The 26,614-nt window shown below is 44.0% G+C and overlaps 1 protein-coding gene across 6 annotated transcripts in view; it reads left to right on the forward strand.

Moving 5' to 3' along the window:
• LOC124212962 (homeobox protein araucan) overlaps window positions 1-19,919 on the forward strand; it is a 69,233-nt gene extending 49,314 nt beyond the window's left edge. For 3 of the 6 annotated variants that reach the window (XM_046613668.2, XM_046613671.2, XM_046613672.2), the window contains exons 3-7: window positions 9-142; window positions 10,196-10,605; window positions 13,145-14,072; window positions 14,152-14,232; window positions 17,705-19,919. In XM_046613668.2, the coding sequence (XP_046469624.1) occupies window positions 9-142; window positions 10,196-10,605; window positions 13,145-14,072; window positions 14,152-14,191 (1,512 nt within the window). In that variant the 3' untranslated portion in view covers window positions 14,192-14,232; window positions 17,705-19,919. Of the gene's footprint in view, window positions 1-8; window positions 143-10,195; window positions 10,606-13,144; window positions 14,073-14,151; window positions 14,237-17,704 lie in introns of all 6 variants that reach the window. The other 3 variants (XM_046613670.2, XM_046613673.2, XM_046613669.2) reach the window with 2 other exon arrangements.
• The last annotated feature ends 6,695 nt before the right edge of the window (window positions 19,920-26,614 follow it).

A 26,614-nucleotide genomic window follows, 5' to 3' on the forward strand; every position in this document is an offset into this window, starting at 1 on the left:
TGTTTCAGGGTAACCCCTACGGGCTGAAGGACGCGACGGGGATGGGAATGACGCCGGACATGGGCACCGCCTGGGGCACCGCCGCTCTCCAACCCGCAGCCACAGGCTACTATCCCTACGATCCAACCCTGGCTGCTTACGGGTAAGTCTTGCATTACGCATATTTATTCACCTTAATTAATATTCATGCACGCCAAGGCGTACCCTGCTGCCTCTGTCCCTCTTGTTGAGTGGCGGGCATTCGGCCCAAAGAGAAGTACGAAGGGAGAGTTTTTTTTTTTTTTTTTTAGAATTTTCTTCCGAATTGTTCTTTGCACGCTTCGCTTGGTAGCGAAGAGAAATCAACAAATTTTTTTTTTAATTTTTGGCGCATGATACAGTCAAGTCGAAAACACTAGTTTTTGAAACGATCCATTGGTGCCGCTTTAACTCTTTGAGTCGTACATTATTCTGCCAAGTCTACGAATCTGAATCGGAAAGTAAAAATTTTAAATGAATGATCCACTGTAGTGGACGAAAATTTGATCGAATACGGTCCAAAAACTCTATTCAGGGGTTGTTGGGCTTGCTGATTCGATTAGCTGTTCTGAGTTTTCAAAATCTGATTTCAAATTCGTGATCAGCAGCCTCGAAAATACCTGGACAGAGTGTTTTCTTCGGTTTCGATCGAATTTGAAAGTTTCGTCTGTCATATTGGATCCGCCATCTTGAATTTTTTAAATCCGACTTCAGGTTCCTAATCAGCGACCCCAAAAACTTTTAGTGTATAGGAGTAACCTTCTCGGAAATGAATTTTTCTTTCAATTTTCATGATTTTATTCAATCAATTTGTTTCTAACAATGATAATTTTCATTATCTCGCAACAGTTACTCTCGTATATTAATAATCTATTTACATATTATCAGAAATAGCAAAAAGTCGTTGAGAACTTCTTTAAATATACAATATATGTATATAAAATAGGTGGTAAGAATAATTACCACTGTGACTCAAAAGGTTAAAGAATAAAATTAGTAGCCTCAAAAAGTAGAGCCAGAATTTTAGCGAATAATTTATAGTCCAATTGTGAGCTTGCACAATCCTCGGAATATAACATGCAAAATTAGCATAGTTTTTGATTTTACGTGTACGTGTAAATATCTACGTCCGTTCCGGTTTTTGAAAAATGTGCAAAAAAGACTGGGTATTTTTACTGTAGAAATTTTTTTCCCCTGATCACGTTCCGGTATATTATATATATATATATATATATATATTTGCAATCGAAAGATGCGATAGAAAACAAGAAAGCTTGTAAGAGTTGGAGAAAAAATAGTTTGCTAACCGTTTTCCGACGACGAGCGAATATTTATGGTTGTAGAACTTTCCGAGTGTCGATCTGAAAACTTGTTTTCTTTTTTTTTTTTCTTTTCTTTTTTTAAACGCATAATAACACGAGGATGACGCGGTGTCGAATCAGGTATCCACCTATAACCGAGGCGCGAGTCGAGCCCCGAAGCAGTAGCGGTGACTAATCAACAAATTCAATTGGACGTCGTCTATTAATTACAAGAGTAATTAGTCCCCGATAGCCGATTCGAATCTCCTCACGTTGTCGATATACATCGACCGATTACGCGTATAACCCCTTTAATTAAGGGGCTGACGATGCTGCCATTATCCGCGTTACACACAGGCAAGTACGATCTCCTTGAGTAAGTCGGGCGCGGCGGCAGCTTTCGAATGGAGGAGAAAGTCGGACGTCCAGGATCGTTGCATAGGTGGGCTTTGGGTATTTCGAGATAAAATTGGGTGGTGGAGAGATAAGAGAGCCGGCATAGGCGGGCCGTCGACTCTCGGGGCGTAATCTTCGACGCCGCCGACTCAAAAATAAACGGTGAACTCGAAGGGCGTGGATTTACGCGGACAGGCGAGTCGGGAGACGGCTCATTAGTCATTGGCAAGCCGGGGTTAAACTTAGACACTTTTTGGAAAGCCGTTTCGTGTACTCCGCGCAATGTACCCGCGTCTCGATGTAAAAAAAAAAATAAATAAAAAAAATAACCGTGTCGACGCCAAGGAGAGTCGCGGTGACCCGAGTAACTAACTAATATATTTCTTAATTCAATCCTCTCGCGAAGAAAGCTTCACATCGATAAGCGCTTCCCGTTCATCCGACTAAAATACCACCAATTTTTTTTCCAATCGCATCACACCGCAATCTGTCGTAACGTAACTAATGGAAATTCAATATTTATTTTCAAGAAATTTTTTCACTCTGGTTACGAATTCTCAAACATCGCATTGAAAGAATAACAGGCCAATGATAATCAATAATTTGTAACGAATACTAAAGTTTGAAAGAACTGGAAATTATTATTATTATTATTAGTACTGTACTAAATTATAATATATGTCTTTTAAATCCCTGCCAAGTTTGTTTTTTCTCTTTCGTTCAACTAATTAAATAAAATTTAATTTAATTGCGCTTCTGCTCGCAACGCTAATTCGTAATCAGTAGCTACACACTCGAATCGTGCATACACGGCTTTACAGAATTCAAAAATACATAACGTGCAATCTAAAGTATACTGCGTTTGGAAATTAATTATTTGACAAGAGGTTTGACCCGTCGGAACCAGCGGGCGACGTTGTGGTTTTATGCTAATTCAAAAATCTCACGATTAACAAGTCAAATATTTCGATGGATCGACACGCTATCCTATGGTACAACTTCCTCTTTCTGTGGTTTTCTCTCCCCGTTGAAGTGGGGGGGGGGGGGGGGGGGGGGGGGAACGAATAAAGAAAAAGTAAAAAAAAAAAAAAAAAAAACAACCGTGAACAGAAGTGACATAGCTCCACGACGTGGCTTTGACATCGGTAACAGGTTTTTCATAATACGAGTCTTGTGACGGCGTTGATGGAACGCGAAAGCCGCGCGGTGTTTTTAAAATTCGTTCTTTTTCATTCTCGTCTCTGAAAAATCGTCGTTATAACTCATCGTAAATCGGTATTTCAGCGGACCGTTGTCAAGAAATTAGTAAAAATTAAGCAAGTTCGAACATCCCGAGTCTTCGTTACCGGTTCGAGAAAAAAAAAAAAAAAAAAAAACGACAATTTGTCATCCAGATGTTCAAGCGCTAGGTATACCTGTACAAAGTAGTTTTCTGATTTTCATCATCGCTCTGCGGACGGATCAATTTTGAATCTGGGCCAAGAGGGTGCGGGAGTATCAGAGGGTTGGTTGGTCGTTACATTCGGTACACGTATACGTATATATATACAAGTATATACGATCGGAGGGAGGCGAACGATAGGACAAACGAAAAGCAAAATGGCTGTAGGCGGTTGAGCGTTGAGTGGGTGTAGAAGTAATGGCGGTTATTCCGTTGGGTATATACTCCGCTGCATCACTAACGCAACTACGTAACGTAACGCGACGTAGGTACCTATACCTACCCGTCGTACAACGTAACGCGCAACGCAACGCGACGCAACTCGACGCAACGTATCGGCGGCTGGTACCACGGTGCCGGTGTCTATAGACACGGAGGAGTCGGAGTTTATCGATTGGGTTTCCACCCGGGGGTTTTGCCGCCTCCCCCGGCGCCCCGGCGCTCAGCCAGCTCTCACAGGTGCTTTACTTGCCGGTTGGCAACCCTGCCCGACGCCGCCTCCGCCTCCCCCTCCATCCCCGTTTGCTTTACAGGCATGCACGTGCCGTGCCTAGATCTGTGTGTAGGTGTGTACGCCCAAGCGTGTGCAGCGGTGGGGTAGGTAGGCATTGTTTATTACGGAATCCACCCTCTCTGCCAACCCCAGTTTCACCGTCGCCACCGACTGAGCCTTTACGAGCCACTATTAATTTACTTGCTTAATAATACTACCGTCCTCCTCCTCTTTCTCTTCCTCTTCCTATTCCTATTCCGGTTCCTCATCCACTTCCATTTTACCTCGTGTACCATTGTCGTTCCGTGATGTATAAACCACCGTCGCTTTCCATCGCTTTGATCCATTGTCTCACCCTGCCGGGGTTCTCCAACTTTTCATAGTTAACCCCTTTCAGTTTTGACTGCCGGATGGATTGGACCTCTTTCTCTACTCGTCTTTTAATTCCTCTTGTACGGTAGTCGGAAACAAACTAACTCTCGGCTCGATTTCAAACTCGAAGGACAAGGGTCGAAGGATTCGGTACGTCCAGGGATGCTGGAATTGAAAATGCTTTTGCTTTAACGGGTTAATTTCAACTGAAAAATTCACTCTCACTGATTCACGATGTGTGACAGAATCGAACGTTCGAACGAACTTGACATCAATCGGATTCCAGTTCTGTCAAATCCATCGTTATACCCTACGTGTAATTACTGCCAGTTGTTTTGACGTTTTGATGCGATGTTCCGCCTAGCGATTACAATCTTTCGAGTTGGTGAGAGATGCGTGAAATCAGGTGCTAATTCAATTAGTACACGTGTCACCATCATCATTTGCTTACATAATTAGATTGTCAATTTGTATGCTTTGAATTGAATTATCATTCCAATTTAAAAGGAAATTCATGCTCCTCACGCGGAATTTATCTCATATACTGATCTTGCTCCCAAAAGACTCATTGCCAATGCCAGACAAGTTTCGGACGACGTTTGGATGAATATTGATCATCACTCTCCTAACGATGTTACACGTTAGATCTAGTGAATTATAATTATTATTACTATTTTTTTTTTTTTATTTATTTTTTTTTGCAGTAATAAATTTGAGCGATCCTAACTAGACATTTTTAGGTTTGTGAAACAATTTCTCGGGCAGTTTTGATTACATAAAATGTGCAAATTACCGTTTTTCACTTACCGCTTGACCGATTTAACGAAAAATCAACAATATCGCGAGATCGAAAATCAAATTTAAAACGTCCGGGTATGTAAATTTAACAAAAATCACGCTCAACAGTATCGTGTGTTATTAGATATTAAAAAGGAGTGTACAGTAAAAACACTTACTCTTGCAATAACTAAACGTGGAATAAATTATTCTTCTGATATTTTTATTTCTTTCAGTCAAGTCAAAGTGATTACATTCCGCGGTATTTTAACAAACCTTGTTAATTGTTTTGACTAGAATTAATTAAGAGTCATGCGTAATCAACGGAAGCTTTACCGATTGATTAATTACACTGGACAACACGAATTTTGAGTCTGGATTCTAGATGTGCAAATTTTGATTTCTTCCACGTAACTAATAGGCGAAAAATTAGTTTTATTAGATAAAGTTTACTTTTTATTTCAACGTGCTGCTACCTGCTGCTTATAACATCAACCAAAACCTTATTTATCAACGTAAAAAAACGACAAAGGCAAACTTTATAAGTATTAAATGAAGATTTTGGTTATTATTCGATGTACAGAATGAAAATTCATTCACTTAAATACAAAGTCAACGGAAAACAATTTTTTTGTTTACCTGTGAAAAGAAAAAGAGATTAAAAATTCGTACTGTTGGCAAAAAAAAAAAAAAAAACGAGCGTGTGAGAAATATCAGCGGATATACGACATGCGAGGTATATAAATGTACGTAACGTACACATAAATAAAGAGTGCATCGCGGAGTCGTCTAATGCAAGCGAGGGGGATAATGGCGAGGGATTAAGGAGACGTTAATAGAATTGATAAGAGCCATGGGTGTTTGCCGTGCAGTGCCGTAGACGAGTGGCGCACTCGATACATTTTGGGGGATGGTTGCGGGGTGGCTCAGGCGTATACCCACCTCGGAGCATTGAATAAAGCTCTTTCGCACCCCTCGCCCACATGCAGCCCTCGAGCGAGTCCCACCCTCGCGATCCGCGTCCATAATGCCACCCCTACCTTCCCTTGGCTCCGCATATAGGAATATACACACGTTCAGTGCGCGGGGGCGGTGAATCAAATCTGCGAAAAAAATACCCTCATAACTCGGCGTTTCGCCCTTTAATACACTCGCAGACTCGGGAGCAGATTTCGTACGACACACGGTATAATAAATACAAACGCAACCACTCGGGCCTGCCGCTGCACGGAGACGCGGGGAAACACCTGCGGACAAACCGCAGCTGCGGATCCTGGAGGTCGGAGTACTTTTACTACGGGTTATACCTAATTATAGTAATAAAATCTCATTTCACGTTTCGGCCTTTTGAGAGGGACCCTCCTTAGAACTGTAAAAGCATATTTTATTTACAATCAAATTTTAAGTATACAAACTGTACAACGATGCGAAAAAATGTGCAAATCCTTTATGAATACTTGCATTAAGCATCCGTGAAACTTAGTTCGGAAAAGAATGTAACCGTCAATCGAACTCAACTTGTGTCCGGAAGAGAGAAGCTAGGTTAGGTTCATCATTCTTGTAAAACTGCTTCCAACAATTACAACAACGAATATAAACATTAAATGACAAAACATTTCTACTTTTGTGCACTGAGAAAAATCTCATTTGTTATAGTAAGTAGAAAAATTCAGTAAAACAAGTATCGGTAAAAAACTGTTTGAATATTGTTGAAATTACGAAAAACTAGGTACGCGTAACCATTTTGCGCTATCGTCGATCCTTTTTTGGTTATTGCAACGCAAAATCAGTTTATTTGGTTTACTCTACTTTTTTAGTTGAATAAGACTTTGACGTCAATTTATTGTTGCACAGACATTAAATTTTCACAACATTTACAAGAAAATCTAGTAACAGTGATGGTAATGAGAAAGAATAATAACGGATACTAGAATTTCCGGTAACAGCTATAAAACTAATTTTCATTTTGTACCTAGAACTATATTTATCGATTGTGGTAAAAAATGAAAATAGTTAGCGGTAATCGTAACTTAAAATTTCCGGTTTCCGAACTCCTGCGTGGTCTAAGAGAAAAGGCGGGAGCCAGGAAGAAGCAGTTTTGCAAAAACGATGAGCCAATGTGCGAGCTACGCTGACTTCATGGCGTCAAGTTCAAGTGTTTTTTCGTAGCTTTGATTACGTCCGCTTCGTTAAACGACGGATGGACGGAAGCCAGGACAACAACCCCTCGTGCATGGATATGCAGGAGTCAGCCTGGACCGCATCGGCGTCTAGAGCTAGGCGAATCCCGAATCCGGCGTACCTAGGGCAGCGGGCACTTACACAGCGGCCGAGGGGGTGTTTGCCCGTCAGTGAAGGGGGGGCGGCTATTGAAGCCCACCGAGCGACGATGCGGGCGACGTAATTACGGGCGCTCTGCCAATATTGGTTAACCTTTCCAGGTTGACGTCGCCATATGCAAAGCCCGTAATGAGTCGCTCAAGAGCTTCGCTTCGCCGCTCGCAAGCTCTCGGTCTATTGCTAACGCCCTGCTGCATAGGCACTCCCTCATATCCGACACCGCTTATAGGAGAGGAGACTCACCGCCTAGTTCCAACCTGCGCCGTATCGTTATTACAATATCCCAGGAGCTTGCGGATATATGCCGAGGACTCGAGTACCTTATTAATACACTCTCGGTCGCGTATGGCGTGCCACAATTATACGGATCCAAGTTTATGGGCTCGAAGATTAATTTCTGGCTTCAATGGAAGATCTTTCGGTCAGGTAATCTCGAAAGCTCGAAATTCTTCTCCGTATTCTTAGTTTCTTGATTTTTTTCAAAATTGAAGCTAGAACCGAAACAACATCGATCGTTGTCCAAATCTTAAAACGTATCAATTTTTCAATTCTTTTCTCACAAATCCACAATAACGTCGAATTTATTCTCGAACGGTACGATTTCGTACTCGTTCCCAAAAGTGGAAAGGAAAGGAAAATAAACCAAGAAGCGATAGTCGCTAAATAGATGAACAAAGAAGGGTTAACACAAAATGTCCGTTTCATTGGCTGTAGAGAATTTCGTGGTTGTAGATACCTCTTCAGCCATGTTATTTCTGGATCGTTGATTTTCCACGGAGTTTACGTCGAGCCGAAGCTACAATGGCGGCGGCCAATCGACTGTATTTTTTCTCTCTTCTATCTCTCTGCTTCGCCTCTTCTTCATCTCCTTGATGGGTGTTTTTTTTTTTTTTGTTTCTATTTGTTTCTTCTTCTTTTTTTAGTCTTTTTATTCTTTTTTATTACCACCTCTTCCGCCTCGACTCTCTTCTCCCGCGTGCCCGTACCTTGACGATTTTTTGAGAAGTGAGCGAACGGTGGTTTTATTGGAAGAAACCAGAGCCTCTGAGAAAGGCTCTCGGCCTAACGCCCCGACGCTTGGACTGCCACCGCATTGCGCTGTACGAAACCGTTGCCGCCGCCTTTTTTCCCGTCTATAAAGAGGTATAGACGGCGGTTTAATAGGGGGTGAAACGGGCTTTTTATTTTCTCGCTTCTCACCCCGGGTGCCGGGGACCGAATCCTGCAGCTTCGCTCGCTCCCTCTCCCTCTCTCTCTCTCTCTCTCTCTCTCTCTCTCTCTCTCTCTTCGCTATATCGTTTCTTTCGTCTTACTTTTTTCTCCTTCCTCCTTCTTCTTTGTCTCGCTGCACGGCGCGGAGGATAATCACCACGGGGCTTAAACCGCTATACCAATCCTCGTAAATGTTATACTTATGTACGTTATACCGTTTGTCGAGTCGTTTGGTGTAAAGGAAACGACAACGAACACGTGAAATTAACTTCTCTCGTGTCACCGTCCCGCAATCTCGGCATATCGGAGTTTTCTCTCACAATGAGAGAAATTTTTACTTCCGGTTACCGCTCAGTCCTTAACCATTTTCATTTTTTACCACTATCAAAAAATATAGTTCTAGGTACAAAATGAAAATTAGTTTTATAACTGTTACCAGAAAGTCTAGTATCCGTTACTATTCTTTCTCATTGCGATCACTGTTACTATATTTTCTTGTAATTGTTGCGAAAATTTAACGCTTGTGCAACGATAAATTGACGATAAAGCCTTATTTAACTAAAAAAGTAGAGTAAACCTCGGAAACTGATTTTGCGTTGCAATGACCAAAAAAGGATCGACGATAGCGCAAAATGGTCAGGCGTACTTCGTTTTTCGTCATTCCAACGATATTCAAACAGTATTTTTAACGATACCTGTATTTGTACGTCATGCCGAATGCAGTCGCCGTGAACAGTATGTGAAAGCGGTTCGGCGCTCGTCAATTTCGGCTACGAATATATCCACGTCGAAAACCTGACGAGAAACTTACTTATCCTACCTTGTGTTGAATAAGTAAGAAGGTCGTCGATCGCTCGGCGAGTGGATCAAAAACTCGGAGACGGAATCACGCTGGGATACGGAGTTTCACTATCTATACCCGTTACACGAAACTGACAATTTAACGATCCGACGTCTATCAGCCTCGCCGATCTTGAATTAATGCCCGATATTACCCACGGACCAGAGCTGTAGCGACGAAATTTCAGCCACTCGAGACCGAGTATAATCATAAATGGACATTGTCAGAGAAGTAACGGTTCACCCGGTCCGTAAGATATGCAGAAGCACAGCCACGAACGCCTCTCGATAAATCACGAGGATAGAAATTCTTGATGAATATCCGTGTCACCACCGTTCGCGTAACGTCACAGAGGCGCAGCGAGTGATTCGGTCGATAAGTTTTTAAACAGCTCAAATGACTCGTGCGAAGCGATTATGTTATACCGTTACTGCTCCAAGAGAACCGATTTGTCCGACATCGACCGTCGTATTCTCGATGAATGGATCGAATTACAGAATTTCTGTTATAGGTGTACGTAGGTATATGTGAGGAGAATTAGGAAAAACGAATGACTGGATGAATGGATCGTTGGTCGGACAAACGAACGGATAGAGCTTTGACGAAGAAGAAAGGCATTAGGAGTTGGCCGAACCGCGAGGGATTTTTTATTTTTTTTGTAAATACCAGGTCTCCTTAACAGCACCTGTTAAATCGTGTATATAAAGTAGAAAAGAAATAGAATAGAAAGAGAGGCTGTAAACCTGTTTATTTTATTCGGTTTTGAGGTGAAAGTTTATCTTGTCACAATGAGGTATCTATGGGTTTATAGCGTTGTCACGAAGCGAGGTTGCCGGCCTGGGCCGTTTGACAGGGCCGTTTATACCTCCTGGCGTTGCGCAGGTGTATGTTGTAGTCAGTGGGTAGGATCGTAGGTATCGTAGAGAGGCATAGAAGCCTCGGCGCTGAGAGAGGAGCAAGGCTGCCTAGGCAGGGAGAATTATACTTGCAGATTTCGATTGCAGAATCTCGTTTAGCCTGGATCAGCCTGGGTCAACGTGGTCGTGTATTTGCAGGTACGGTGCAGGATACGATTTGGCCGCCAGGCGCAAAAACGCGACGAGGGAGTCGACGGCCACGTTAAAGGCGTGGCTGAACGAGCACAAGAAAAACCCGTACCCAACCAAAGGCGAGAAGATCATGCTGGCCATCATCACCAAGATGACCCTCACCCAGGTATCGACTTGGTTCGCCAACGCCCGGAGACGGCTCAAGAAGGAGAACAAGATGACCTGGGAACCGAAGAACAAGACCGACGACGACGACGACGCCGTTCTATCCGACTCCGAGGACAACAAAGAAAAGGACGAGCTTACGGGCGACGGACGGGGGGACAGAATCGGGGACGACGCCAGGCGAACCCTCGACGACGCTGGTGAGTTGTTTTTCCCAACAATATACCTTGGGGGTCGTCCGCGAACAACGTTGCCACCTCCGAGGTGGGGGCAGGTTTAATTTTTTTTTTTTTCTATTCATTTCAAAATAAAACTCTCCTCGGAAAGATGTTAACGTTACTTTAGAACCAGGGCAGCTTTGGGCAAAAGAAAAAAAAGAAAAAGGTCAGAACTGGTAACGCAACGTACGGACGACCCTCCGTCATCTTACCCGCTACCGGTTACAGGGGTGGTTTCGGGTTTTCCGCTCCACCGACTCATGTTCTTATACATTTATTTCATTTCTTCTCGTCTTACGTCGTCGGACGAAAAATTTTTGAGTCCCAAACCCAATGCGTTTGTGGATATTTCTATTGTACTTGACCGATCGAGTCGGTCATTTGAACCGCTTGAGCTGGGGATGTCGCCGAAGTCATTTCCTCATCGGAGTATTTAAGAACAGCATGTATAATATATACTGTTTTACTGCAGCGCGTGGTCGTGAGACGGTCGGCACGGTAAAACGCGAGAGAAAAAACCGGTTCTCGTAAAGTTTCTTTAGAAATTATATTCGTATCAGTTTTATCGAGGTTTAAATTCTCGGATTGCTTTTTTCAACTACGCAAAAACTTGAAACGTAAAAACCGCGACTGAATTTCAACGTCACACGTTACGTTGACGTCGCGACGGCTTCGGCTGGATACGTTTTCGTATCGCACCTTGTACCCGGCAATCTATACGCCGCGGTTAGCTATTCCCTCTAACTACAGCTACGAGGTGAAAACTCTTTGTTCGTTTTATTAGAAAGGATGTATAAGAACGCCGAGCGGCGGTCTTGTGAGGCGTGAAATTTTTCAACCGACAGTAAAATAATTAAGATTCGTTAATTCGTGACTGTCTTGACGGCCCGCCTCGAGCTTCTAAGCGTAGGTTCCTTGTACCTACGTCTATCTCTTCCGTACACGGCTGTTCCTTATTGCGTACGTATTGCCACCTGCGGATGAATTACACGACGAAATTGTACGGACTCGGACGACGGGAATCCGATCGGGGACATATGTTGCCCGCGGCGAATCCGCGACCACTCTCCACGTCCAAGACGCCGTACCGCAATTAGCCGGATGGACACCATACCTATGTCAAATTTAACGACAAATTTTTCCGGACCAGTTGCGCTGCCGCGATTCACAAGTTCTCAATTTAAGACTCAATCCAGAGCGAAATGGGCCTTGCCCATTCCAAGCCACGGCATCCCAAAAGTCCCAATAACAATTTGCTGTAACGATCTTTCTTTTCGGTTTTTCTGTACAAATCTTTGCGCTAGTGAATTCACGTCTTTTTACTCATCAAACGTTCACTTCGACTGTCCGTTCGGTTGACTGCTCACAGCATTCCGAAACCATTCGTACGAAATATTTCTACCTTTTCGTAACAGGTGCCTGGGTGTATCCTTATTTGCAGGAGTATCCATTTTGTTTTTATACCGTTATGAGACGATGACAGGCAGTTTAGGAATTGGTTTTGCGATCTGAAACATTGAACTTACCTCGCTACTGTAGATAATTTTTCTGTTTTTGAACGTAAGCGAGATTCAGTTGTATCCATATATTAATCAGTATCTGTCAGGAAAATTTCTCTGGTTCCAATTTGTCCAAAATTAGCAGGAAACCTCGGTAAAGGTATTACTGGCGAGTAATATATAAAATGAATTAGGCTTGTCTCAAAAGGAGTGTGTAAACTCGTTTCATTGGTTGGGGGATAGAATTGGGCTGTCTAGGTTATATGGTACAATATCGGGTGTATCGGATGGCACGAAGATTATACGGTTAACTACGGATAAAAGAGGGTCAAAAGTTAAAGAGCCACTTGTGGACTTGCGGCGGTGGTTGGTGGCAGTATCTATTTAGCGGAGCCATAAGGTTCCCTTTATAAGAGCGTCGAGGGTGAGGAAAAGGGTGTGGGCGCCAGGGGAACAGCGAGGCAACAAGCCAAGCCGAAAGCAAAGTTGCGACGAGCCCCTTCCTGGGAATTATCGGTTGACGACCCATCAACTAAACCCCTCTGCCGACTCGTTCGAACCTCTTAATGAAATTCTCACCCCTGACTGACTGGGAGGCTGCAGGCTGGCTGCCCTGCTTGGGGTGACGAGGGGGTCGAAAACAGCTCTCTCTACGAAATCTCTCGCGCCCCCAAAGTGGTCGCAGTTTTCCCCGTTGCCACCGACACTCAGCCCTCCCGCCTCTATCCGTTTCATCCCGTTATTCCCTAGCGACTCCCTTTTTTCGCGGCACTGCAGGATCCATCGCCCTCCGCACGGAATAACCGGCGTGCTCCCCATCCGCGGGATTTCACCCTACCCACTACGATGACACGCATATCTCGTGCGTCTCACTTTCGCGCCCCGGGGATTCCCGGCATTTTTTTTATTTTCCTTTCCCCGGGGGAAGGGGGAAGGAGAGAGGAAACCGTGCACGCCGTTACTCCAGCCCAGCCGTCTCGACGATAACTTGAAAATCGTTTTTTCTCCACTCCGGTTTTCAGAACCCATGAGGCACGTCAAGGCCGAGCATCTCCAGCACGACAAGGACCTCGACGACGACGACGACCTCGACCTCGAGGAGAATCCACGCCGAGGCGAGCACTCTTTCCACCATTCTATGCAGCCCCACCACCACCACCACCACCAGGGCTACGTCGGGGACGAGCACCTCAAGGACGAGGGCATAAAGTCGGACTGCAGCGCCGGCGGCGTTCCCATACCTGCCACCAAGCCAAAGATTTGGTCCCTAGCGGACACGGCCGCCTGCAAGACACCCCCGCCCCCGAGCCACCCCCACCACCAGCAGTACCTCCACCACCAGCAACACTACGCGCAGCAGCAGCACCCGGGTCACCTCGCCGCCTCCCAGGGTCACCACCATTCCCAGCAACCCTGGCTAGGCGGGGGCGGTGGAGGCCTGACCTCGTTCGCTCTTCCGTCCTCGGCGTCGATGAGCCCCTCGGCTGCGGCGACGGCTCCGTACTCGAGCGCGGCCGCGAGGTACGGTGGTTTCCTATCGTCGTCTTCCGGCGGTCAGCTTCACTACAACCCAAACTCGTCGGGATCCTCGTCGAACGCTTCCTCGGCAGCGGCGGGGTTTCCAGAGGTTGGGACGGACACGCCGCCCCAAACACCACCCAACATGAAAGTGGCCACCCCCAACGGGGTGATCCAGGGCCCTCCTGGGGGCTACATCCCTGGTGGCAATAACGGTAACAACTCGGCTGCTCACTACCCCGGAGGCCACGCGGCCGGTTATCTATCCTCCAGTTCCGGATCCGCCAGCAACGGGTTCAGTCCTCGGCTCCAGCACTCGCCTCACAAGGACTTCTCGCCTATGTCGCAGAACTCCCTCATCCACCAGCAGACCACCGCCAGCCTTCCCCCTGTGGAGGCAACCACCACCGCCTTCAAGCCCTTCTACAAGGGGTGAGTCCCTTAAGATTTCATCCAAGTATCGGAGTCGGGACTCCCTTCGGTCTAACACCATTCTTGCAATTTGTTACAGGTCGCAATCAATGGGCAGCGGGTTCGTTTCACCTGTATAAACTCTCCGAGGTCTGAGATGCGGGGGTTCGCCGTGTCAGAGGTTGGTACGTTACTTCCTACTGTATTACAGACCGTTCGTTGACAGCCCCAGTTTCTCACCCTCTGCATATAAGAGGAGGATTTTCTCATTCGAAAACGACAGAAAAAATCCTACAAACAAGGCTACAAGTCCGAGGCTCTGATCGTTAGTGTCACACGTGGGACTTGAGTCCGGTTCCCAAACCGTACAAACACTGGCCCAGAAGGTACTCGGGGGCCAAACTGGCGCGGACTCGAAAGGTGCGGGAGAATCGATAACGAATTAATATCCGGTAGGTCGATTGGTCGTTAGTCGAGTCTCGCGTCGAAGTAACGCAACGGGCACGTATCGATGGGGCCCGTATTGAAGAGGAGAGCTTCACGAGCGCGTGGGCAGTCTGCGGAGAGCGACTATCGCCACCTTCTTGACAGTGACAAATGGACAGAGATTTCAATCGCTGAATGGAATCACCGCTCCGTCGCTATAGCGCTTTCCTTCTCGCTTCGACCGCTATTCCGTACCCTCGATTCCTCTCGCTCATATCCGCTAGTCACACCACGGGAGCGCGAAGACCACAAACTCGCGTTTGGCTCTCTCGAATCTGGTTTCGACTAGCATCGCGCCACCACGACCGGCAAATCGCCTACCGCCACTAGATTCATCTCGCCTTATTGCCTCCGCTTGGCGACAGCCTTTCGGACCACATTTTATTCGGGTTGTACACGTACAACAGATCCAGTGGAATAACTTTTATTTCATTTTGTTTTTGGTCTTTAATTCCTTTCTCATCAGCTGTACTTTTCTCAGTGGGATTCGTAGATCGACAAGTCGCGATGCAAACCCTTCAGTGATTATCTTCCTGTTCAAACCTCATGAAATTTCGAGCCTTGTGCGTCAGTTTCAATTTGAAATTATCTCTGTTGTAATGGATTTTTTTCCACCGCACCGCGGGCCAAGACGCTGACCGATTAAATCTTTGGACGCGTGATCAGGGTCCGAAGAACGTTATTTCGGAACGTTCATGTTCGGCTCAAGAAACGACAGAGGTAGTCGAGGGTTGAGCGCAGGCTCCTGTCAACGAAAACGTAGAATCGACCCCTCCAATGATCAATGTTTGGTAAAATTTGACAACTTGAGAGTTTTTTCGACGTCTGCGATCGGACACGTTCTACAAAGATTCAGAATCTCCGGAAGTTGAACGGTACACAGAAATCTCCTTATCCCCCCGAATTTTTCTCTCTTCCACGCCCGGTCGGGGTGGCTCAAAGTCCGGAGAAGTGCTCGACGATGGGGGGAGCCGAGAATAAAATGGAAATAATGCAGGATCTCTTAGCGCCAATTCCCGGATTCGAAAGTTTATCCCGGGTCCGTAGCCGAGCGAATGCAGCCGGGTGTAGTGGAAAGACGTCGTGAGTGCATCGCGGTGGAATTTCGCACGGGTGTAGGTAAAGGAAAGAGGACGAGGCTCGGAGGCTCGGATGGCATTTGGAATAACAGCGGAAAGCACTGAGAAGCTACGCGCGTCGCTTCGGTCCAGCCGGGTGTTAGCCGCCTCCCTTATCTCCTGGCGATCTGATCCTAATTTATAGTCGAGGCCCAAATAAACTAGTTTTCGCTGTCGTCACCTCGGACCCCGTCCTCGGGCCCGGCGGCCACTCGAAACTGGAAGTGTCGAGAGTCGGGCCCACGCAGCGCCCGGCCGAAGGTTCGTATGTACGTACATAGGCGACACCGCTGCACATATGTGCTCGGGTTGGATGGGGACCCTTGGCTCGGGCCGATCGCTACTCGCAGGACGAAACCGGGGACCAACGGCGCAGCCTCTCGGCACCGGCAGAATTTCAAAAAGTAATCCTCGATGCCGAGGTAATTGCCAATTAGCGTGAGGATATTTAATTGCCATTAGCCGGCAGCCCCTCGATCCTCGGGGAGGCGACTAGCCCTCGTCCAACGTGTGGTCCTTCATCCTATCCGTTGCAAAAGCCTTTCCCCAATTTTTCCGCATTCGCTGATTCCCGGTGGAAAAATTACCCATCGAAGGAAAGACCTCGGATAAACCGTCAGCCAAAGATCAACAGGTGCTGCTGCTGGTCCGCGCTTTCTCGCCAGTAGTCAAATGAATTTTCATTCACTGGGTATAACATCTTCGAGTAAATGAGTAATGAATCAATGAATTCTATTCCCATTGTTTTCTCATTCGATTATCGGATGAAATTCACCTCACCGATCTACACTCTCAAGAGAACGGGAAAGCTATTTCGATTCTGACGTGTTACCGAGTGTGCAATTCACTCCGGGTAACCGTACCGGAAGTGGATACACGCAAGGACGTTTCGCGGAAGTCGGGCACCACGATGCAACAGGTGCTGAGATCAGGCCCATGTACCGCAGGAATGGACGGCCATTTTGTGATGTGAATTACCGCGGCATGGCGAGGTACCGTTTGAACAAGCGTCTCAAGCCCGTTGGCTGTCAGCCATATAGGTATCCGCTCTATTCGTACCCTGCGGAGCGAACGACACGATTTTTTATTAGGTACACGCTAGACGAGAAAACGTTGAAAGAAAGAGACGCCGTTCGTAGAAGTGGACAGAAAAATAGATAGAGAGGAATAAGAGGTCGTTATATCAAACGATGGCCCGAAGGCGATTTTTTGACTTCCTTTTTTACACTTTTTTTTTTTCAAAAACATCTTTGTATTCGTTTTTCATTCATTTTGCGCAGAAGTCGTAGCGGCCAAGCCCGCTTGTTAACAGTTAGACACGTGTATCACGGGCTTTTATACCGACGCGTAAGGCGAACGGGTTTTCGAATTATGCAACTACACGAGGCATGGGATCACACGTAGTTCGAATAGCTACGCGACGATGCAAATGCGTGTAGGTATGAACATCCGGATACTGGGGGGGGGGCGGATATCGGTAAACATTACCCACCCGTCATCCTAGAGCTTGCCAATTAGGGAGAGATCGGACAACAGCTTCCGCTTGACCGAACTTCCGGAACAGCTGATACATCTGTCACGTGTACAAGAAATATCAGTTTTCCCACAACATCACATATTTTCATCGATTTAACATATATTAGATATTGCCAAAATCAGTGATGCGTGAAATATTTTTTATCGACTACTGGCTGCCTCTTTATCTTTTAAAAATGTTCCATCAGTCGTAAAATTTAATTTGATTGAAACGAATCTTGGGTAATACCACGATGGTTTGAAAGTCAACTCTTAATCAACTGTATCGTTAATAACGTCGGACATTGGGTACATTCGTTTTCCACTGTGGCTTTTTACGATTAATTTACTATGCATGGTCGTACGAAAGTGGAGTTATACAGATGCGGGGAAAGTAAAAATGGCCATTTTCCTCCTTGATAAATTTGTTTTGTCTCGACGGTTGGAAAAGGTCTCTTGAACAAGCTTTTTCAAGTACAAGTCACAATCTCCGCCACACATCCTCACCGTGTTATTTCTGCTTTGTCGTTTCAGTGGGCAATTGGAATCGTCGTTATCGTCTCGTACGGATGGATTAACCTCGAGGACAAAGACGCTGGCACGATTCCACTGTCGAACGCCGAGCTTCGAGCAGCCTTCGAAATCATCTCGGCGCATGGGCAAAGTGCATTATTAATAAACGTGGCGTGACAAATTGCGCATAAAATACCTATCACGTAAAACTACGCGGGGTGCAGCGTGTTTCGGGTGGTCCCCGACCTCTGGCCTTTCTTCTCCCTCTCCTCTTCATCCTCATCATCTTCATATTCTTATTCTTCCTCTTCTTCTTATTCGCGGGTTTCTCTCCCTGAATATTTCCTCTTTCCAATCAAGTTTCTCGCCTCATGTTGTACATAACGAGTACCTAGTTATCGGAGACCGACGGTTCACCCCCGCAAACGAATAGAGACACCGATCGTACGTCTATAGATTCTAGAGTATCGAAAGGTCTGTCTATCCCGTGTATCTTCGAGTGCGTCACTCGCACGATCACTCATCTCCACCCGTTAACAATACCTACCTGTTAGAGTATATAAATAAATGAAGGAATAAATAAATATACACATAGGTATATCATATATACCATAAATGAATTTATATACATAAATATAAATATGAATATATATATTAAAGAAGAAGAAAAAAAAAATAATTAAAATATACATAGTAGAATATAAATATAAATAGTTCACAATTGTCACTACGATTATTAATATTATTATTATTATTATTATTATTATTATTATATTTACCATTTTTGTTTATCATGATTATTAAAATTTATCATTATTATCATTATTATTATTATTATTACAGATTATTATCGCAATGATTGAAATATATCAACGTATATTATATGAAATTGTAGTGGTTATAAGCTGTGTTCGTACGTTAACTGTACGATACTTTTAGCCCCTCCCTCCCCGCCCTTGCCCCACACTTCTCCTCTATTCCGCAGAGTATACGTGCTATTACATCTTACCTATAGATTTCAATTTATAATAAAATTTCTATAAATAAACATGTACGTAATAAGTAACATTGTATAGGCGATCATACAATTTTCAATTCAATATAAGTATAATATCTCTATACGTATATACGCACTGCCGTTTACTCGCGATACATGTCGTATATATATATATATAAAAAAAATTTATTACGTACTCGTATATCGTGATGATCCTGGAGAATTGTAGCATATAATTAATAGCGAAGAATATCAATATTATATACCTTATATACAGAAGGCAATAGCGTCGTTACGTTTTGTTCACGCGGAATAAACGGTAAAGAAAATAAACTATAACAGGTATCGCAGTAAAGAGATAACATATTTGTTTTCAAAATAAATACGTACACACACACACACACACACACATACACACACACACAATCTATAATGTATAATTATCGATCACAATGACAACGCAATAGATTATTCGTACAGTTATGCAATACGTATTATATCCTACTGTTGTTATTATAAAATTGGGATAATCGAGAGAATTGGGGAGAGCTGAAAAAAAAACTTGAAATTTTTTTTTCTTTAGTTAGAAGAGAATTTTTTATTATTATCAATTTTTTTTTTTTTTTGGCTACTCAATCAGCACCGTACATATTAACAAAAATTGAAAAGTTACATAGAAATATATTATTAAATTGTAATTATTATCAATAATATTATATTATAATTACCGATGTGAGTGCGATCTCTTCACATAAACTCTATCGCTCTTTCTCTCTTTCTCTCCTCTTCTTAGACAATCCGTATCTCTTCCTCTCTCCTCCCGGTACAAAAATACAACAAGGCAAGACGATCGATTTTTCCATACATCCCAAACATCAATTTTGTCGCTAATTTGATCAAACCCTCAGACAGAGAGAGAGAGAGAGAGAGAGAGAGAGAGAGAGAGAGAGAGAGAGAGAGAGAGAGAGAGGTAACGAAAAGAACGTCAAGAAAAGTAAAAATTGTACATTGTTTTGTAAAAATACATTTATTTGTGTATCTGTGATAAAAGGGAAGATAACAAAAGGTCGAGAATGCGAATGAGAAGAAAAGGAGGGACGGAGTGGGTTGAGATTATCCGTACACTGGAAATCCGGAACAAAATCCTCGTAATTAAAACGAATTAAACCAAGCACGTTACGATAATATGACAAAAGAGGAAGATAACAATGAAATTGGGGGGGGGGGGGGGGGGGGGGGGCGTGTGAAATTCAAAGAGAGAAAATGCGAAGTAACGCAGAAATGCGCAACGCGTCGTTGTAAATATGTACTCGGCGAGTCGTGCCGTCGACTTTGGCGAGAGTTCGAGGGGCGCAGGGCGTTAAGGGGAAAGGGGAAAGGGTGAGGAGAGCGGCCGGCATCTCCGAGCGGTTCGGTCCAGCACAGGGCTCTCGAGGGTCAGTGCAGCCTGCAGTCGGGCATTCGGTCTCTCTTTCTCTCCTCTCTCCTCTCCTCTCCCTTTCTCTTTCTCTCGATGCGGTGGTCCGCTGCGTTCTCTCCCGTCCCGAAACCCTCGCCCACCCCCTTCAACCCGTAAAACCTATTTGTTGTGAATATAATACGATACTATGCGATATACCATACGATACGTAAGATCAGATACACTTATACACATTATATACTTTCTATATATATATATATATATAAATATTTGGTTATATCCTTATACACTATACAACCATACATATTATATAATATACTGTGAATTTAATTGTAAAAAAAAAAAGAAAGAAAATTATCATTACACACACGTCTTGTAAATAGTTCTGAATGTGAATATAGATAAAAATATATCTCTTATTATTAATATCAATATAACGACACATTATTATTATTGTTTTATCTTTATTATTGTCATTATGATCATTATCGTTATCATTGTCTAATACAATTACGAATTCATATTATAATATAGATATATAGTTATATTATTATTATTATTATTATTATTATTATTATTATTATTATTATTATTATTATTATTATTATTATATATTAAAAATGAGAATATCAAGTTTCACGTGTTTATTTCAATTAATTTCTTTCTGGCTAGATTTTTTTATAACATTCTTTCTTACTTTCATTTCGTTTTCCAACTTGATATCGAAAACTCTCGTGTTCTCGTTTAATAGAAAATTCGTTAATTCGCTGCTTACGCAAACGAAAGAATAGCATCGACAAATCGTATAACATGCTGTTATATTTGCAGTTTTTGTTTTCGATTTTTTCAATTATTCAGAAAATGTAATTCAAATTCGGTAATTACTATATTGATACAACTAAACTCATGAAATTGTGAGAATACATTGCAAATGTTCGAATTAAAAAATTTTGTCATCTATTTACACAGGTGATATATGATATCGACAAAATTGGTTGTGGATCGTTGAGCTTTGTTCAGTGAATTATGGAAGAAAAATGGAAAGCGAAGGAGGAAAAAGAAGATAAATGTTTAATACCTTACAAGAACAGACAACCACTGCGCGTCTCAGTTCGTGCCAAGGTGCGAAACTTGGATTTGCGACATCCCGTGCGGTTCGTTAGGAGATTTATGGCGAATACTTTGCTCGATTACGAAATCGTCGAATTAACGAGCGTTTAACTTGGTCCGAAGGGTGCGAAGGTACAGACGGGTAGTTACGATCGGTCTTAACGAAGTCAAACGTCAATCGATCGATGGATTATCGGTAAAACTTAAAATTAGAATTGGAAATTAGCGGGACAAAAGATCATTTCATCGGCGAGCTGGAGGAATCTACACTCAAGACACTCAAGGGCTGCGCTTGGCAGCGTGGATCTTTAAATCATCAACCGAGCTCTTGTCGTTAGGAAATCAATTGAAAGTCAATCGCGGGAATCAACTACACGACTTATCACCGACGGTCCATCCGGAATCTCTGAGATGCCGCGACTTGAGAAAAATTCTCACGTTCTCATAAATCGAGTGGGTAAAATAAACGAAAGATCAGAGGTTATACATCGCCGCGTGGTTTTGTGGCTATTAGCTATTTGGGTATAAATTAAAGTTTGAAAAGGATCAGGCCCATAAATATCGCCGTAAGAAAGCGCGGTAGCGCCACGGTGAGAAAAATAAAATAAAAAAATGAGTGAAAGAACCTGAAACCAACAGTAACTTTACCTCCGGTTAGTTATTATCTTACAAATTTCGAATCTTACAACAATTTTTATCTTTCCCTTCTTTGATAACCGATTAGCCGCGCGGGACGGTCGTAATAAACCGCAACCCGCACGCAGGGTGCAAAAGGAACAGAGAACCGTAAAGCTCCGATTTGCAACAATTGCGACAGCAATAATCCTCGCGCACAATGCTCGCCAGGCTCCGACTCATTGTATTCTAATGTTCGACTCCATCCACTTCTTCTTTCTCTTTCTTTCACAGACTCCGGATTGGTATTCTTACTCTTTCTCTCGCCGCCGTGTCTCAGAACAGTTGTTTATAGGGTGCAGTCAACTAGTGTAAGTCCAATTTGTGCCCCACTGAGGCGTCCGTCTGTTCGCTGCCTCCTTTATTCCCTGCCAGACACTCCAAAGCCACCATACTCGCGTTTATTCGCTGCAATTGATTGGTTGCATGTGATAATATGACCGAAAGATGAAAATTAGTTTTCTAGCTGTTACCGGAAAGTCTAGTATCCGTTACTATTCTTTCTCATTACGATCGTTGTTGCTATATTTTCTTGCAACTGTTGCGAAAATTTAATGCTCGTGCAACGATAAATTGACGTCGAAGCCTTGTTTAACTAAAAAAGTAGAGCAAACCTCAGAAACTGATTTTGCGTTGCAATAACCAAAAAAGGATCGACAGTAGCGCAAAATGGTTACGCGTACCTCGTTTTTCGTAATCACAACAATATTCAAACAGTTTTTTTAACGATACCTGTTTTACTGAATTTTTCTAGTTACTGTAACAAATGAAATTTTTCTCACTGTATGTTCTCCCAGACATCATTTATTTTTGAAGTCTGTGTTACGACTCGTTAATTCTCACTCTTTGTTTGATGTACGTTTAACGTAAGTACAGAATGATTAGTTACGTTTTCTCTGGACTGTTATATCATATTGTTAGTTCAATTTTCGTGATTGTATATAAACTATTTACAGTTCCGAGGAGGTCTTCCCTCGAAGGGGCGAAACCTAAAGTAAGACTTTAGTTCTTGATTGACCTACGACACCGAAAAAACATTACTGTGCACGAATAAGGTCGAGAACTCTTTCCTTCAAAGGTCCTCAGTGTCAACAATGCCTGAGCGAGGATAAGCGAGCTATTGTTGAACATATAATTTTGAAAAACTGGTAAATTCGAAAAATTAACGACGGAGCCAGGAATCGAACCTGGTATCTAGCGATGCTTTACCGGAGCCTTACTCTACTAGACCACCTAGCCGCCCTGACTCTGTTGTCGTTAATTCCTCTCATCACCAGTAAGTTCAAATTTGTTTTCTTGTGCTGTGATAGTATGTGTGAATATATAAAGTGTTCTTCCTCTTCGAGCACAACTGTAAGAATGTCTGTAAGTGTGTTTACATTTTGGAATCTTACGCTTCTGATACGAAGCCCGTAAGACAGTCAATGACCGTCTAATATTGAAATGTAAGATTCCAAAATGTAAACACACTTACAGACATTCTTACAGTTGTGCTCGAAGAGGAAGAACACTTTATATATTCACATGAGCGAGCTATGTCGCACGCCGGTTTCTTGTCATTCTTCGCTATTTCACCCCAATTTCAAGAGATAACAGAATTCGTTCAACGGCGTAAATTCGGTAGTTCAGTATCGAACCGACTACGAACCGGGCTGGTCGACGGAAACTGTTCGCGACTCGAACACGCAGTGACATTAAGTGTTGTGTGATAAACCCGGTGTGAACTTGGCCCAAAATTCGTATGGCTGCAGGAGCTACTTTCCAAACTTCACGGTGTCTTCATCTTTTTATGGGGTTTTATAGGTGCGCCTGTGAAGAAATGGCGCTTCGTGTCCACTTCCCTTGGTTTTGGTTTATTGTTTTTGTTTATAATTCACCTTTCGCTTGTTTATTTTGATATTTTTTTTTTTTTCACAACGATCGTCGATCCGAGGATAGCCGGAACCGCGTGAACGTCGGCAGGGCTCTGTATAGGAATTCGTATATTGCCGATACTAAAATTTTAACAACTATAAATTGGGCAACAAAAGTCCGCCGGGCGCAACAATCTTCTAAAACAAAGAGCGAGGGGGGCGTTTGATCCCGCTTCGACCGACCGGCCATGGGCCCCATGGCTATAAACTCATGACCGCTATAAGGCCAATCTTGAGCCGCGATACGAAGGGTGTATACCTGTATGTCGGTGGGCAAGGCGAGTTCGCAGGGCTCGGTCATCTCCCGTACACCGTAAGCTATACAACTGCATAAAGCAGAGGTATGTAGGTATACGATTATACCCGTGAGCCCGGCTACAGATGCCAGCAACTGAACTTTACAAGACTACGATGCTTAACAACGGCCTTATTTCATTTCCAGAGAATTATTATACCGTCTCTATACTCTATAGGATCGCACCGGCCGGTGCAGCGTTAATGCATCACTATCTCGAGAACGGCTGCATCGGGAGTAGCTGCAGAAATAAAGATGCGCCATGTGGTACCTGAAACGAATTGAACGAAACAGGAGAATCTTACGTACCTATTCCTTCTCAAATACCTCGGGTTCGCAATAAATCGGAAAATTCACTTGCGGTACGACTCGGGACTCGTCACTTATTGCCTTTTGATGTTAGTATCCGTAAATGGTATCCTTGCGATGAAAAGGATGGAAAAATAATTATCTATGATCTTCTTACGAAGAATGATCGAGGACTTCTTCCGGTTCGAATAGTGCACTATGGGTGGCGGGAAGATATCGCAACAGGTGTTCACGCTGGAGGTGACACGGTTGAATCCGAGGATCTGCTGCCCAGGGTATGATGAAAGCTGGAGGAAAAAAGTAGATTTTATTCAAAACTGCGGGTAAACAGGGATATAACACATTTTTTGATACAATACGCATCGTAAAATGGAAAATTTACTCTGGAAACAGTGAAGACCACTGTGTGCAGACTAAAATCAGCCACAATTGTAGTGAAAAGTATATTTGACATGGGTATTTTTGACCAAAAAAAACGTTGATGTGTCTCTTTTTAAGTCTTTACCTACAATTCAGAGTGAAATCTGCTATTTTTCTTCTCTCCGGGTACATTTCTACGGGGCGGGGTTGAAATTCCGAAAGCGTTGAGTTGCGAATTTTTTCGTGACGAGAGTTAAAGCGAAGAAATCAACACTGTGACGAATGATCAAAGTTTCGATCGGTTTAAAAGCCAACAGCTCAAAGTTCCGAAATTCAAGTTACGACAGAGGAAAGTTCCGAAAAACGAAATAAAAAATGTCGTTTCTTCAAAGTTTGATTTCTTTACTAGAAGCTGCGTCACTAAATAATTCGAAATTAAGGGTTTCTGACGTTCAATCCCGCCCCACGCCTATAATATACCCAACGTTGAGAGATACAATAGAGATTTTCCCCAGTAATACATACACACGGTTGTTCGAGTATTCATAAAACAAGTTTAACAAGTTATGAATTGATAGCTCCTGGGCGTGATGCATGACTGGATTACGACCAAAGAGCCGCGTTGTATATAATAAGATTATCGCACCGTTAGTTTAACCCCTCGACGATGGTCGGTGGACCAAATTTATTGGTTTCCCTCCGTTTATGAAATCTCCGTTCTTTATTACAATAATAACAACAACGATAATAACAATGATACTAATAATAACAACAATAATAATAATATTGATAACCCCGTCTCTGCCCGGGAATAAGCATTATCATAAATTTGAATGTCCGCGCGCGCTGGCGGCCCTCCCCCCCTCCCACCGCCCTCCCCCCTCACCCCCCTCACCCCCCTCGCGCCCCTCGACGGCCGACCCTTTACGGCTTATTTTATGGCAAAGACTCAATTGGGCCCGGCAGTTGGTATCTGGGCCCTCCTCGCGCGGTGACTAATACCGATGGTGGCGCACACCGGGCGCACCGACGCACGTGGGTGATGCATTGCGCGGGGATCTACGCCGGTCGGTGCATCGTCGTCGCCGTGGGACGTCGCCTGGAGCTCGGGAAGATAGTCCCTAAGGAGGGAGGCCGTCGACGAGGACGAGGACGCCGACGAAAGTTTGGTCGCGCCGCGCGACGCCCGTCGCGGTCTCTCTCTCTCTCTCTCTCTCTCTCGACTCGTCTTCGTTTTATTAACACGCACTTGTCGGTATCCAGCTGCTACGACTGTCGAGGTAAAACAAACACTAAACTCCGGCGGGGGTTCGTCGTCTAGGAGTTAAGGCCCCGAGGACCCCGGGACCAGGAATGAAACAAACGGACCCCTCGCTGCGCTGGAATGCCCCGTTACAGTCCCGCGGGGTCCGATCGTCCCGCCAGAACGGGACGGAAATTATATAACCGGGCAGCTCAGGGCGGGCCCAGAATTGATACTCGGAGCCGGTAAAATCGGGTCTCCGCGAATCCCTCCGCGGAGCTGCCCGCAGCTCGATGTCCAATAACGAGAGTGAACCAATAATTAAAATAATCTACGGTACAAAATGGTACCGAGATAAGCCGGCACGTGAATATATACAGGGTTGCCGGTGGATGTGGTGGTGCGGTTATCGGGCAGTAAAGATGTTTACAGCACGCTGCACCGACGCGGTTATCGCCATGCTGAGGTGATACCGACCTCCCGAAAGATCCAACCCGGCCCAACCTCTCTCTAAGCTCTCTAATTGATTTGTGGCCGCTGGTTACACGCGATATCACTGTCGCACTATCGCCGCTCGTAACTTAAATTAAATTATACGAGCAATCATTC

The sequence above is a fragment of the Neodiprion pinetum genome, chromosome 2 (assembly GCF_021155775.2).
Source record: "Neodiprion pinetum isolate iyNeoPine1 chromosome 2, iyNeoPine1.2, whole genome shotgun sequence".
NCBI lineage: Eukaryota > Metazoa > Arthropoda > Insecta > Hymenoptera > Diprionidae > Neodiprion > Neodiprion pinetum.